Here is a 15,000-nt window from a genome sequence, read left to right as displayed (position 1 = left end):
CGAAGACAACTTAAAGGGGGCGTGACGCATGGCGCTATGAGTAAGACTTGTCTAGTGTTGATTATTAAGCGCCAGTGTTGGTTAACAGCGCATGTAGCGCTTAAACGCCATAATGTGCTTACAAGCTGAAATTCCTCGAATGCCCAAAATAAAAAAAGCACATTTCTGATACGTTTTTTTTTGACTTTGAAGCAGAACATTTATTTTTACATTTTTGCTTTTGTTTTGTTGTTTGTTTGTTGTATTTTTTTTAAATGTTTTATTAAATTTTTTTTTTTTAATTTTAAAGAAAATGTTGCCATTTTCTGACATCTTTTTATGTTTAATAATAAAAAACAAATATTATTATTCATTATTAGTTAATTTTTATTTTTATATTTAGTATTAGCTGCTTAAAATTATTTAAAAAAAAAAATAGAGTTTGAAATAAATTTAAATTTATGCAGAATTCTTGCGTTCGTTTTGACATTTTGTTGGATGTTTTTTGTTGTTCTTTTTTTGGGGGAATTTTGGATTTTCATTTTTCAATTTTTTCGTTTTGAATTTTTTTGTTTTTGTGTATTTAACATTAATTTGTTTTTAAATTTTAAGTAGCATAATAAATTACATGGGTATTACAAATATTAAAAACATTTATAAAGCATTAAAACAGTTTGCTGTGTGTGTATCTGTGGATACGTCTGTGTGTGTGTGTGTGTGTGTGTCAGTGTCTCTGTGTCTGTGTGTTTTGTGTGTGTAGCTGTCGTTGTTTGGCTTTCGGTTTATATTTTGTGTGCCTCTCTTTTGTGCTTTAAAAAAAAACTAAAAAAAAAATTATTATTTATAATATTATGTTTTTTGTTTTTCTTTTTAACAACTGAAATGTTTATAACAAGCGCATATTTAATATGCAGGTAAACAAAAACAAATACAAATATAGCAAAAGAAACTAATTAAATTACAATTGCTTGTGCTCAACTTAATTTAATTGAATTTTTCTGTTGCGTGTACAAACCCTATACATAGGGAATTTCATTATTACCCCTGCAGAAGTTTTATTTTTATCGATATAATCGTTGTTTTTTTATTTTACAAATATCTATAGGAAACTGTTCCTTGCTTTTCCTTTGCTTGTTTAATTTATGTCAAAGCAGACTAATATATTTTATTCTTTAGTTACAATTTACTTTTTGTATGAAAAAAGAAATGATGTGTTAAGAGAACACTTCCAGAGAAAAGACTATATCACTTAACGATCTGCAAGGGTATTTTAACTTCGGTTTTCCCGAAGATTTTAGTTTTCTGTTTTAATTTGAATATACTTTCGTATTTTTTTGTCGAGGCTTACTGAAAACGCAAATATTAATTTGCATATATTTTTGCACTTGTCAAAAATATATAAATAATACTTTTGATGCCTTTTTAAAATAAATCATTTCTTTCGGTTCGTATTTCTTTTTAGCACAGTTTATGGGAGTTTTGTTGTTGTTGTTGTAATCTTCTTCTTTACCATTAATTTTCTGGAAATTTTCGTTATAATTATTACACATACACATATCATATCATAAATATTTTTTAAGAACAATCTATATACACATAACTGTAGTATATACTATATGGTATAGTGGAACCTCGCTATAATGAAACAGAACAATCTTTGACTAGTTCTTTATAGTGAAGTGCCACTGTAGTTTGTTGGGTTTTCATGCCTGCAGCTAAAGTTCTGTAAGGATTTCATTTTAAATTTAATTTGTTAAACATTTAACAACATTTATGTATATTTATTAACATTGTACAGGTACTTCGTAGCGCATTTTGTTGGTTTACTTGCTTCGCAACAATGTGTGTGGTTGTTTTCGATTTTTTTTGGATAATTCTATTATTATTGTTGTTATGATCAGAATTGTAACCTATAACTAAAAGCTAAACGAAATGAGTCAAATGATAAAAAGAGATGAAAGATGCGCCACTACTAGCCAAAACTGAATGAGACAGAGCGAAACAGAACGAGAGAAAAATAAAAAGAAAGAAAGAGAGAGAGAGAGACAGGAAGAAATGTATGATCCATTATATCTATACTTATTTAACTTTTAAATTTTTTTCGATGCAACTTTTTATTCCTTACAAAAAAAATCTTAGCTGCAGGCACTTTTGGATTATACCCTAGCTTAACTGGCACTAGGGTACATATGTTTCATAGGTATGCATGTATATGTGAGAGGTATTCTTTATTATAATAAATATGTTTCTTTTTCATTTTTTGTAGCCAAATTGGTTTTTGCACTAGAACGTTTTGTTTTTTTTTTTTTTACTTCTTGGGATTAACATTGATTACATTGTAACATTTAATTTTTATTTTAAATTTTTCGTTTTCCTTTAATTTTTTATTCAAGAAATTATAAACAAATACACACAAAATATTTGACCTGAGTTCAATTCAATTTCTTTTCATTTCATTTCTTGGAAGCTGAAGTAATAATATCATATAGTATGTATATCAGGCAGCAAGGGGAGAGAGGAGAAGTGGATAGGAGGGTGGACATTGCATTTCTCTATATAATATATACAACAGTTTTACTGAACTCTGTACTCAAAATGCTTTATCTTATGTTTGTAATTTTCGGCTTTTTTATACGATTAACAATTGTACACACACATCATGACGAACTTTAGAGAGCCGATTAAGGATCAAATTTGTATAGGGTATTTTATATAGGGTATGCTATGGTATGATAGACATGTACAACTACAAAGCCGTGCTCACTAAATGCTATATACTATATAAGTATTTATTATTATTATATATAAATAGTTTTGTAAATATTAAATCTTTAGTACAAATCGAGGCAATTTTTATTAGTTAATACAAAAAATTTTCTTTTTCAAAAAAGGACAAATTAAAATGGAAATACAATATGGAAAAGCACTTTTCATGATCTCTTTCGGTTAATTGTTTTTAGGCCACTTTTTGGTGTTCACAGCTGTTTTATTTGTTGCAGTTGTAGTTGTTGTATTTAGTATCAAATGTACACACACAATTTATATATATATAAGTATATTTATATATATATACAATTATCTGAGTTCTGTCCAAATATTATCAAGCGATAAAACACACATACACAAATATTATTAATTTTTGATTTAACTTTCCCAAATTACAATTATATTATCTTCTTTTTTGACTTTGTAAATATTTTTTTCATGTTTTCTTTAAATTTAATAAGGCGAATAGTTTTTGTTGTTGTTGCTGTTTTATAAGATTTTTTCTTTGTTGTTGTATAAGGTCGTTTTTTTTTCAAATATATTTATTCATTTTTATTTTCGTTTAAGAGCACATTTTAGTTTTGCAAAAAATTTTTAACAAACTTACAAGCTAATTTTTTTAATTTTAATATATATATATATATTATTTTTATTAGTTGTCCAGCGTTTTTAATTATTTAATTTTTAAGGCAACAGCTTACAATGTTTCTTCATTTTGTATTTTAAAGTCACATCTATATGAAAAAAATAGACATATAAATATTACGCATAGTGTTAAGTTGTTTCATTCTCTTCTTTTTTGTTTTTATAATAATTTTTATCACTGACTTTTAAGTTTAGAAAAAAAATATCAAACGTCATCATATCGCATGGTTTTTAAGCTTAATTCATATTATAATTAATATTATTAATTTTCTTTCTTGTAATGTTTTTTTTTTAGTTTTCTTTTTGCTTTATTGTTTAACTTTGCATAATCTCGCACAAATTGAATTTAAGTTTAGCAGGGACGTAGAGGGGGTTGTGTTTAAGGGGGTGGTGGTGGTGGGGGGTATTGTAACGAAATTAAAATTAATAATTACTGATGCGGCTGTGACTGCCAACAAATTGGAATGTTATAGATACACATAAAATATATATAGATAAAGATACATTTACATAGATACATTTTAAATATATTTTTATATATAGTATATGGTTTATAAGTATACATATATATATCAAATTTAAGGTTATGTACAGGTGCTTTATATATCTATAGATTAGTCAAAAAAAAAGATTAAAAAAAAAATTATATATTTATAATTAATTAATTAATTAAAAATTATAGAACAAAGTGCATTAAATTTTCAACTTTTCTGTTGCTGTTTCTTTTTTTTTGTTTTTCTTTTGATGAGGTAGTCAAGCCACAGAGACACACACACACACACACACACACACACATACACACACACACACACGCACACACACGACCACAGACTATCGAGCAATTCGATGTTGTTGGAACAGGCAAATATATGAGTTTTTGTTTGTGTTATATTCGAGCCAGGGGCGTAGAGGGGAAGAGGGGCTGCTGTTGTTGTTGGAAGAACTTGGATATTTGCTTTGCTGTGTGTGCTGATGAGTGGAGAGTGGGGGGAGGGGGCTAGAGATGAGGGTGACAGTGGTTAGGGGAGCGTACAGTTTGCTTACATAACTAGACTGACGATAGCTGGGCGTGGCATGGGCGCAGTGCAGCTGGGGTGTATCAATCTCACACACACACTCACACACACACACACATTTACACTCACACCTAGCACCAATAGTCGACATTAGCCCAGTTAGTATCATCCTCCTCCTGTTGTCTCTCGCTCTGTTGTTGCTGCTGTTCGTGTTGCTGTTGCTGTTGTTGCTGTTGTTGTTGCTGTTGCTGCTGCTGCTGTTGTTGATCGAAATCTCAGCAACAAGATCATCGGCCGCATCATCGGCGAGTTGGGAAAGCAGATCGTTTGTGTAGCAACTGTTTTTCATGAGCAACAGTTGCTCCTCCTCGTAACAGGGTGTCATGATGCCAACACCGACACCAACACCGCCATGCGGCAAACCATTATGAAAGTCCATCAAATGATTGTTGTTGTTATGCACCGCCAGACTTGCCACACTGGTCATATTGTTGAGGCTGCTCGGATGCACGCTGACAGCATGCTTAATATCGGGGAATCCCTCGCTTGGCTCGAACAGAAAGCGCTCGGCACTCAATGCTGTGGTGTAGGGACTCTGTGAGTCGACCAGCTCGTTCTTAACAAACTCGATGGCGCTGGTGGGCGTGGTCGCTGGAGGCGGTATAACAGTTGTTGCTGTGTTGAGGTTGTTGTTGAGGCTATTATTGTTGTTGCTGTTGTTGCTGCTGTTGTGGTTGTTGTTACTGGTACAGCTGTTGTTGTTGTTGTTGCTGCTACAGTTGTTGTTGTTGCTGTTGTTGTTGGTGTTGGTGGTGGGCGTGGAGATGGCAACCAGGCCCAGACTAAGACCCTCACAATTGGGCACATAGTCGGACACCTGTTGGCTGACCACCAAAGTGCCATTGCTGTCGGCATTGTGGTTGTTGCTGGCGGGATTCATTGTCGACTGTTGCTGCTGTGGCAGTTGCTGTGGCAGACAGAGCGCCTCTTGTGTGGGCGAACTCAGATAGCCAGCATGCTCAAACTCTTGTGGACTTGGCGATGGTTTGCAATAACCGTTGGGCAATTGTTGCTGCTGCTGCTGCAATTGTTGGTGTTGCGCCTGTGCTGCTGCCACAGCTGCTGCCATTACCGCTGGCGCCTTGGCGCCAAACTTGAACGTTGACATGGATGGTATGCTCTGCATATGTTGCTGCTGTTGATGTTGCTGCTGCTGTTGATGTTGCTGCTGCTGCTGTTGCTGTTGCTGCTGCTGCTGTTGTTGCTGCTGCTGTGTGGGCGTATTGGCAGCACTGCTCGCCTCACTGTTGACTAGGCCATCCAGCTCCAATTCGGCCAGATACTTGAATGCCGGCGATTGCAGCAACTTCGACGGCAACTGACAGCCGCCACGTTTGACGCAACGAGGCCCATGTCCTTGCAACATCTCTAAGAGACGCCGCCGATCCGTTTCCAGTGTGCGCACCTGATTCTTCAACTCGACATTTTGTGTGTCCAGCACCTCGGACTCCTTTATCAAATTCTGTGTGCGCTCACGCTTCTTCATGCGACATTTGGTCGCAGCAATTTTGTTGCGTTCACGTCGTCGACGCCGACGATCCTCATCCTCGGGTGTTAGGCCCTTGGGTGTTGACTTCGTTTCGCTGTCCTCATCACTGGACTCCTCGCAATCCTCGTCACGGCGCGAACACTTCGAGTTTGGCTGCTCGGAGCCAGAACTCGAGTCGCAGGTGGACAACTTGCGTTTGCTCTGTATGGACAGCTTGAGGCCGGCTTTGATCAGCTGCGAACAGGTCTGCAATTGACAGAGACAGAGAGAGAGAGAGAGATACAGTGTGAGTGAGAGATGTGGAGAAACACATTTTGATTAGTTAACGTCCTTCGAACAACTAACATAGTAAGAGATACTGACCATGAGATACCCGTTACTCAATTTAAATATATATTTATGATAGCAAAAAATTACTTGAAAAATTGAAACAGCCATAGCTAATATTATATTTATCCGATTTCGATTCAATCAAGTGAAAAGAATTATGATAAAACAATGTTTTTTTTTTTCACCAATAAAAATTAGCTTTTTATTTTGAAAATTGTGAATGCGGTAGCGTATTTCAAAGCAAGGCTGCAAACCGGTTCTGAACCGAACCCTTGAAATTATTTACTTCGCGAGCCTGAACCTTAAGCAAACAGCTTTCTCAAATAAAAGTTTTGGCTCGAAAAAAAAAATAGGTTCATAAATTTTATGGTTTTTTAATATTACGCAATTATTTCAGCCTTCGGATTAAAGTCATATTTAAATTTTCGAAAAAATTTTAATAATCATAAAAATTTGATTTTCTTTTTTTAATTTTACTAGTTAAAAATGTAGAAAAAAATGTATAATACAAATACTTTTTTTTAATTAAATTGAACCAAGGTTCGAACCCAAAACTTGGGCTCAGGCGGTATATATACCAATTCGCGAACCGAACCGATGTCTTGCTCTATGGTTCGAACCGCCGAACCGAACCTTTAACAAGATGTTGGAGGTTTGCAGCCTTGATTAGAAGTCTCTAGCTCTTATAGTGTAAGTGCATCTAAAATATGGTAATATATTAATTATTAAAATAAGTAAAGCCAATCTTAAGAGAAAAATACAAAACACACATTTTTATAATTCAAAATTTGCTCACAATCAAAAGTTTGTATGTGCCAAATTTTGGTAGCTCTAGCTCTTGTAGTGACTGCAATCAAGAATATTTATACTTTATGTCGCATAACTAACAAACGACTTAAATATACCCTTTTACTCGACGAGTAACGGGTATAGTATTATAACAGCGAGTGGCAGCGACAACAACAAAAGTTGTTTGTCACCAATAGCCAAATTGGTCGGCAGTCCAAAGAAGGCATGCCAATTGCATAAGACGCCACTGTAGAGAAGCAGCTAACTCCTCTACCAAACCACCCGTCCCTCCCTCGCTCGCTCCAACTGCCCTGTCTCGAAGTTGACTCCAATTTTGGGGCGTGAGTCGCTGACATTTCAGTGGCAAAAGCGTTGACCCATTTGGACTGCGATTGAGTCGAGAACTTGCCAAGTTCAACAAGATTTTTCCCTCCTTCTTTATCTCCCTCTCTCTGCCGCTCTCTGCATGTACTATGTTCTCTCTTTTTAGAGAGCTTTCCCCCCTTTTCAGGTAGCTTATGACGAATCAACAAAACACTCGATTCGCAACGCATTCCTTTGCCACACTTCAGACATGGCCCGATTTTTTTTATTTATTTATTTTTTTTTTTTTTTTGCTAACAGGGCAAGGTCTCTATATCGTCAACTGGGTCTGAGGTTGGGTCTTGAGTCTGGGCTTGGGACTTGAGGTCTTGGATCCGTTTGCGAGATTATCTTATGTTTTGAGCAGCGGCATTTGTTGTGTTTACTTTGTGATTGCAACTCTCGCATAAATTTTAAATATTCATGTGAAAAGATAGAAATCTGTGTTATATCTTTCTCTCTCTCGCTGAGACGGTCACGCCCAGTTCTCCAAAAAAAATTTAACTAAGGGCAGGACAATGCAGTCAATCCAAAATAACCAAGTTTTAAAACAAAATGTAAAGTAAAAAGCAAAATAAATGACAACAAGGCAACAACAGGTTGTTAAACGATCAACCCACAAGTGAATTTCTTTTGCTTTTCCCCTCATCACCATCTCCACTCTCTGCTCTTTCCTCCATGGAGGCCAAAGGGGTGGGTGGGCAGCGCCTGTCAGCGCCTTTTACGGAGTGGCACAGACAACAGATGGTCATCACGTCGACGCACTGTCAACTTTCATTTCGAGAATAAAAAGGGCTGCACAACTCGTTCAGTTGAGTTATTTCAACTGATTGAATGCGCTGCAGTTGCAAGCATATTGAAATTGAAGTTGAAAGTGCCAAATTGAAAGAACTCTGAATAAAAATCTAAAATCCAAGTGAAACATTGGCTTAAGAATGAAATCATAGCTTCTACTTGAAGTCAAAATTAGAACTGAAATATTCAAATAAATTGGAGAGATTCTTATTACTAATACTAAATGAAACTTTAACAGTTTGAGAGCACTACAAAAAAATTAATTACGGTTGAAAGTGACAGTGTAATATTAAGTAAAACTTGAATAAAGAGCATTTAAACTGTGATAGTTCATAAGTTGAATTAATCATAAAGTTATAGCTGCAAAACTGAACAATAGTTCACTTTGAAAGGTTACAAATAAAGACCACCTGTTAAAAAAAAAAAAAAAAAAAAAAAAAAAATTGATAGAACAACTGTTTGAGGGCAAGAGCATTATGTTTTAGAATTTAACCTGATCCGATCTATGCTGTTATACCATTATTAAAATATACAAATTAAAAAAATGAAAAGCACATTAAAAAGGTCTGCTAATTAATTGCAAAAATGCATGCAAATGGAAGCAGAATCCAAGATAAAACTAAGCATATAACGTTTATGTTAAGGAACTAATAGAAGCAATAGAATTGAAATGAAATTGAAACGTTGATTGAAGCAGACAGAGCAGTGCAGAAATTTGCAGACCTTTTTCCCTATTGTAATTGAATCTGCAGCTCAATGAGAGCTCATTCAAGTAACTGGCAAGCCGAGACTATCATTTGCTGCCCATCATCATCAACATAAACATCAACAGCATGAAGATTGTCATTATCATCTTCATCTTCATCTTCATCATTTTGCGCTTTTTATTTGTTGTCTGCTCGAGAAATTGTTGAGATGCCACTGTTGAATTGCTCCCCACGTTTTGCCCCTCCCCACAACAGTTGCCCTGTTCACAGCCCAGCCCCTGAACGCGCCCTTCTTTATTTCTTTATGTGGTTTTTTCTCTGTTTTTTGCTTTTTATTTTTTGACTTTTGGAACTGCTGTGGCTGTCTGGCCCCACAGTGCATTGTTTCATTTAAATTTTAGGCACGCTGCCTTTTTATTTATTGACCCAAAAAGCAGATAAATAAATTTTGTTTCAACCCAAAAGAAAAAGGAAAAATCGAAATCCAAATCAAAATAAAAAACACGCATAATCATAATAATCGCATGCGCCAACGACTCGAGCGATCCGCTAACCGACCATATGGTCAAAAATTCGTTGCCTTCAATTCGTAGACTTCTCGAAAATTTGTTGCTCTTTGCTACTTGCTTCAATTCAATTCAGTTCAATGTTCAGTTTATTGTGCAACTCTCTCCCTCGCTCTATGCGAGTGTCTGCTTGTTGTCAGGGCGACAGGGCATTTTAAATGAAGCAAGAAGGAAGAAATATGGGAAGAGTGTCTACTCTATGTATAAACCATATGCCATATTGTCATTGGTATTTCTAGGCTATGCGATCAGTTAGTTGAAAGGCCAAAGAATTATTCGTTATTTGAGTTGTGAATAATTAAAGCAAACAATCACACTGATCAAGTTAAAGCTTAAGAAAAATAACTGATCGTGAAATGATCAGAAATTAATTTGAAATAACTGTCATCAAAGCTGATGTACACTAGATAAAACATAAGTTAGATAACTATTATCAGCTAAATTAGCCAAATTAGTGCTGATTTAAAAAAATTTTGTTAGATAAGATCAAAAGCTTTAACCAGATCTGTTGTTATGATAAAAAGAATGGTAAAATCTCTAAGAGTAAGATATGAACTAATTCAATTTGGTTGATAAAAACTACATTGAGAAACAAATAGATAAACAGATCCAAGAAAGAGAATATGATACGAGAAATGAGAGTTGAAAAAGTGATCTTCAGATGATCGTTGAGCAAACATTTAGTTTAATTGAGATGATTTGGAATAGATAAAATATCAGATATTTCCACAGATTATATCGTTAAATGAATTTACAATGAAGATAAAATCAGGTTTATTAAATTCTCTATCAAAAAAATTTAAAAGTAAGAATCATAAATATACTTTAAGAGTATAGAGAAAAAACTAAAAATAAATTTAGTATTGCAAATTAAAAAAAAAAAAATTAAAAATAAGTAAAAATTAATTTAAAAAAATAATTCTCAGTTGAATTCTAGATCTACAGTTGACTCATAAGCTTTTGTTGTATCTCTTAATGGAGATCTCCTATAGCTAAGATTATAAGAAGTAAAGAGTTTAGAAAGCGTTTTAGTTATGCTGCGAATTAAAGATAAAAAATAAAGATACTAGCTGCAACTTAAGTGTATGAACGTGTATGAGAACAGTATGCAAATAAACAACAACAACAACAAATTGGCCAAACAATTTGCAAAAGATATGAATATATTGCAAGCCTTTCTTTGCACTTCTCTTTGTTGCATTTCGCGTTCCGTTGACGATACGATTATTCAAACGTATCTGCATCTGTATTTATATATATATGTAACTGTATTTAAGTGTGTGTAGTGAGTGTGTGTGCGTGATGTTTGCTGAACAGCGCCCAAAAGTCAAATTTCACACGAATCGTCTCAAAAATTTGCATCTTTTATTTGGCACCGCATTTTGTTTGCTCGCCTGTTTGTCACATTTGTCGATACCCTGTAAACATATATTGCTTAGCATCAGGTATGCACAACTGAAGCAAAAATATTGAAAACTGTTGCCGCTCTTAAAGTATAATTTTAGGCAAGCTTTTCAGCTAGAGATAGCCAATATGCGTATACTTAATATTTTGTAGAATTTCCAGATTTTTATTAAAAAAATGTGACATAAATGCTTGAAAAGTTGACAATTTTTAAAGGAAAATTATTAAAATAGCTACACAAATTACAGGGTATATTTAAGTGCACATCTCTCCATAGTAATTACTGTATTTGTGCGATTTTTTTTGGCCCCTTTTTGGGCTTATTCAATATTTGCCATTTTTATAATTTTTTGTGCGCTTTTTCTTCTCTCTTCTGCCACATTTCGCTCTTCTTTCGCGTCTACTTCTTCTGCATTTTGCGTACAAAATGAAATTTTAAACATATGTGCAAATATTGGCATAAAACAAATAAATAAGCAAAATAAACACAAACTGCAATAAAAACTTCCTTCAAAAATAACAATTTTTTTTTGTTTTTTTTTTTTCGCAACAAAATGTAATTGGTTGCGAGTGTGTGGGAGGGGATGGAGGGATGGGGAAAGAGGGGCGCTTGTAATTTATGTGAAATTTGTTAGAAAACAAATTGAAAAGTGTTTAAAATGTTGCTGTTGGACGTCGCGTTGTCCGTCGGCAATTAAAACGTTGCGACGGTTCAATGCCTATAAATTCGTTTTGTAGTAATAAACATAAATTACACACAAACACACACACACACACACACACACACAGGCACACAGGCACAGACACACCTACAGCTGCCAATTAGTGCAGCGCGCGTGAGAGTAGTATAGAGCAAAAAGTATCTAAGTATCTGCTGGATGCGCCTGGAGCTAGATGCAACAACAACAGCAACAGCAGCACTCTCGAATGCCATTTAATTGCCGCGTGGCAAATGTTATTCATATGCATTAACCGCACACCTTCACCCCTCGGCATCCCTCTGCACCCCCTCCCCTCCCTGACACACTCACACCCCCTCGCTGTGCGGCGACTGACTGTTACGTGCCTCATTAAGGCCAATGTCAGTCAAGTGATTCTTTATAGTCGCATCTATACAGATGCAGCGACAGCAACAACAACAGCAACAGCTACAGATACATTTGCATAGCTATAGATACAGATACCGATACAAAAGCTACAGATACTTTATTCAATTTCTGTTTAAAAATGAAAAAAAAAAAGTGAAATCAATTCTGGCTGCGTTTTCAGTTTTTTTTTCAATTGAAGCGTCAACAGCGAACGCCCACGAATCAGCGTCAAAGCCAAAAGCCAAAAAAAAAAAACAAAACAAAATCAAAAGCAAAGCCAAAAGCTAAAAGCCAAAAAGCCTGGCCCAAGTGACCATCTGACCGTGTGACGAACTGACTGCGGAGGCGTTAGAATTGTGGATGCCGCCCAATGTCTGTGTACTGTTAGCTGACAGAGAGAGTGAGCGAGAGGGAGAGAGAGCGAGCGAGCGAGAGAGAGAGAGAGAGACTCCATCCATTACGTGGGCAGAGATTGTGCACATCGTTGTCGCTTTGGGGGCGCTGTGTGGGCGACATGCAACTGGACGTCGCCAAAAAAATATCAAGTGGCGTCAACGTCAACTGCGACTGCGACTGCGACGTCAACGTCAGCGTCATCATTATCATTGTGGCAGTTGCAATGAATCGCACACAGATTGTCAATTCAATTGAAAGGAAAATTTTATTGTATGCAGAAAGTGCAGCGAATTGAACGCTGTTGACCGATTGAAAGTGAAAAAGGCGATTGAAATTGAAAGCAGGTGTTGCTGTTGAATTGCAAAACATTATTAAAACGACATTTTGTATTGAAGTTGAAGTAAATATTGAAAATATTGATCGCAAATTGAAAGCTCAACTGAAGATACCAACTATTGAACTAAAAACGAAATTAAAACAATAATTTGTGTTGAAATTAAAGCATAAAGTGGTTAAAAAACTGCGATTATTGATTGAAAAGATAAGATAAAGATTTCAATATATATTGAAATAAATCAACTTAAGATACCAACTATTGAACTAAAAACGATATTGAAACAATAATTTGTGTTGAAATTAAAGCTTAAAGTGGTTAAAAAATTGCGATTATTGATTGAAAAGATAAGATAAAGATTTCAATATATATTGAAATAAATACTACATTGATTTTAGATAAAAAAATTTTTTTTAATTTCAATAGAAATCGAAGCTAAATAAAATGTATAGAATGTAAAGAAAAATTGACGTTTTTATTTGGAATCGAAATAAAAATAAAAAGTAGAAAACTTATAGTTGCAAAAACCTTTTAAATTTCTATTAAAAAACTAGTAACTCTTAATGGAAAACTAAGATAATAATATATGTTTAATCAGCAAATTTTATTTCACAACAAATTTCATTTTAAACTACGATTCAAACTATTTTAGGTAAGTTAAGATCCCTAAATTTTGGCAATAGGAAATTCGAATATTGAAGAGTCTGTTTCGAATCGGAACTCTCAAATTTCAATATAATAGTTACTAGATATAAAAGAAAGTTTTAAGGGAATTTTTATAGTCAATATTAAGTTGATTTGCAACGTTGAATTTGTATTACAGATTGATACAAAATTTCCCAGCTAAGTTAAAGTTGATTAGTGATGTAAAAATATATCGAAATATCGACAACTCGATTTTCGAGGAAACGATTATCGAGTACTTTAATTCGATGATTTTTTTGACGATCTATCAAGTTGATAAAATCGATTTCCAAAAAAAAGCAACAACTCAGTGGGGATAGTTTATCGTAGTTAATTGGTTAAATTGAGTTTGCTAGTTCAATTTTTGTTTAACGACCGTAATAATAAATAATTATTTATTATAATTATATGGATTATAATCTAAAAAATTGCTAAAGTTTGAATAACGCATGAAAACGATACTAGAAAAATAAGATTTTCAAATTAAAAAATTTTTTTTTGAGAAAACTCGTTATTTTTACCTCGATCTACAATTTTCCGATACATCGACAACTCGATATTTGTTTTTGCCGATTTTCTATTTCGATATAAAACTCGATCTAAAATTTTAATGTACATCACTAAAGTTGTCTATCAACTAGACAACTTTAGTCTATTCAAATAGTATTGCCATGCCCGCCCACCTACCTGTTGCACACTGGGCGTGGTCGCTGTGCCCGCTGGCGAATCGAGGGGCGATGCCGAGCAACTGGAATGACTGCTGTCCTGGGAGTGTGACTGCAAATGAGCAGAAGAAGATATAGAATTAGTTAAAGCAAAGTTGAAGAGGGCAAGGGGGTGATAAAGAGGGGGGAGGGGAGTAATTAAGACACACACCTGTCCATTGGGATTGCCAGAGAAATTACGTATGGTAACGAGCGGCGTGGAGGCGGCGCTGCAACTGTTTGAGGCATTGAAATTGAAATTGTCCAATGGATTTGTCATGGCGATCACCGAATTGAGAATCTCTGGAGTTTTCGGAGTATGTGCACCAAGGCAGCCGCTGCCCTCGATGCTGAGCAGCGCCGTTGCCGGTATGTTTGAGTTGAACATGTTGAAGTTGCAACTTCTATTTCTACTTCTTCTTCTGCTTCTTCTCTGCTTCTGCTTCTCCTCCTTCTTAGTGGAAAGTCGTTAATGCTAATTGCACTTTTTATGTGCGAATTTCAATTTCAATTGCAAGCAAAAATTGTAAAAAAGATAATTGCACAAAAAAACGAAACAAAAATATAGCAAACAAAATAATAGCACGATAAATTGTTGTTCAATTTGTTGTTGCTTTTTATATAGAACTTTGTTTAACTTGGTTGTTGTTTTATGTTGTAAATCACAGTTGAAGGCCTACGCGTTGCATTTGTTGGACTGCTTTTAATTAATTAATTTTTAATTTTTAATTTTTATTTTGTTTTTTTGTTTTTAATTGTTGTATATGCGCTTTGTATAGAAATATAAGCATATAAATGTTTGTTTTTTTTATATATATATATTATTTATATATTTTGGACACTCGCGACTTCTACTTGTTGTTGTTGTTTGTTTGTAGTTGCTGT

The 15,000-nt window shown here is 34.6% G+C and overlaps 1 protein-coding gene across 3 annotated transcripts; it reads right to left on the bottom strand.

Moving 5' to 3' along the window:
* Positions 1-3,432: 3,432 nt before the first annotated feature.
* LOC117781477 (activating transcription factor 3) lies at positions 3,433-14,945 on the bottom strand. 3 transcript variants are annotated; one of them, XM_034618261.1, is made up of 5 exons: positions 14,559-14,945; positions 14,288-14,519; positions 14,099-14,188; positions 5,333-6,201; positions 3,433-5,203 (listed from the first exon to the last, which is right to left on the bottom strand). In XM_034618261.1, the coding sequence occupies exons 2-5, from the start codon at positions 14,501-14,503 to the stop codon at positions 4,222-4,224; spliced, it is 2,157 nt and encodes a 718-aa protein (XP_034474152.1). In that variant the 5' UTR covers positions 14,504-14,519; positions 14,559-14,945; the 3' UTR covers positions 3,433-4,221. The 3 variants fall into 3 exon arrangements, with proteins under 3 accessions (XP_034474152.1, XP_034474138.1, XP_034474147.1); XM_034618247.1 differs by having other exon boundaries at positions 3,433-6,201; XM_034618256.1 differs by having other exon boundaries at positions 3,433-6,201; positions 14,288-14,527; positions 14,570-14,945.
* Positions 14,946-15,000: the final 55 nt, after the last annotated feature.

This window comes from Drosophila innubila, chromosome X, assembly GCF_004354385.1.
Source record: "Drosophila innubila isolate TH190305 chromosome X, UK_Dinn_1.0, whole genome shotgun sequence".
NCBI lineage: Eukaryota > Metazoa > Arthropoda > Insecta > Diptera > Drosophilidae > Drosophila > Drosophila innubila.
Note: the sequence above shows the minus strand (reverse complement) of the source record. Positions and strands in the feature narration are given on the sequence as shown.

What these genes read in the sequence shown, in the direction of transcription:
- LOC117781477 (XM_034618247.1), bottom strand. Translation starts at nt 14,503, where the DNA reads ATGTTCAACTCAAACATACCGGCAACGGCGCTGCTCAGCATCGAGGGC. An exon ending in CTGGCAATCCCAATGGACAG is followed by an intron (nt 14,189 to 14,287) that starts GTGTGTGTCTTA and finishes GCTCATTTGCAG; the next exon opens with TCACACTCCCAGGACAGCAG. An exon ending in CCACGCCCAGTGTGCAACAG is followed by an intron (nt 6,202 to 14,098) that starts GTAGGTGGGCGG and finishes TGTCAATTGCAG; the next exon opens with ACCTGTTCGCAGCTGATCAA.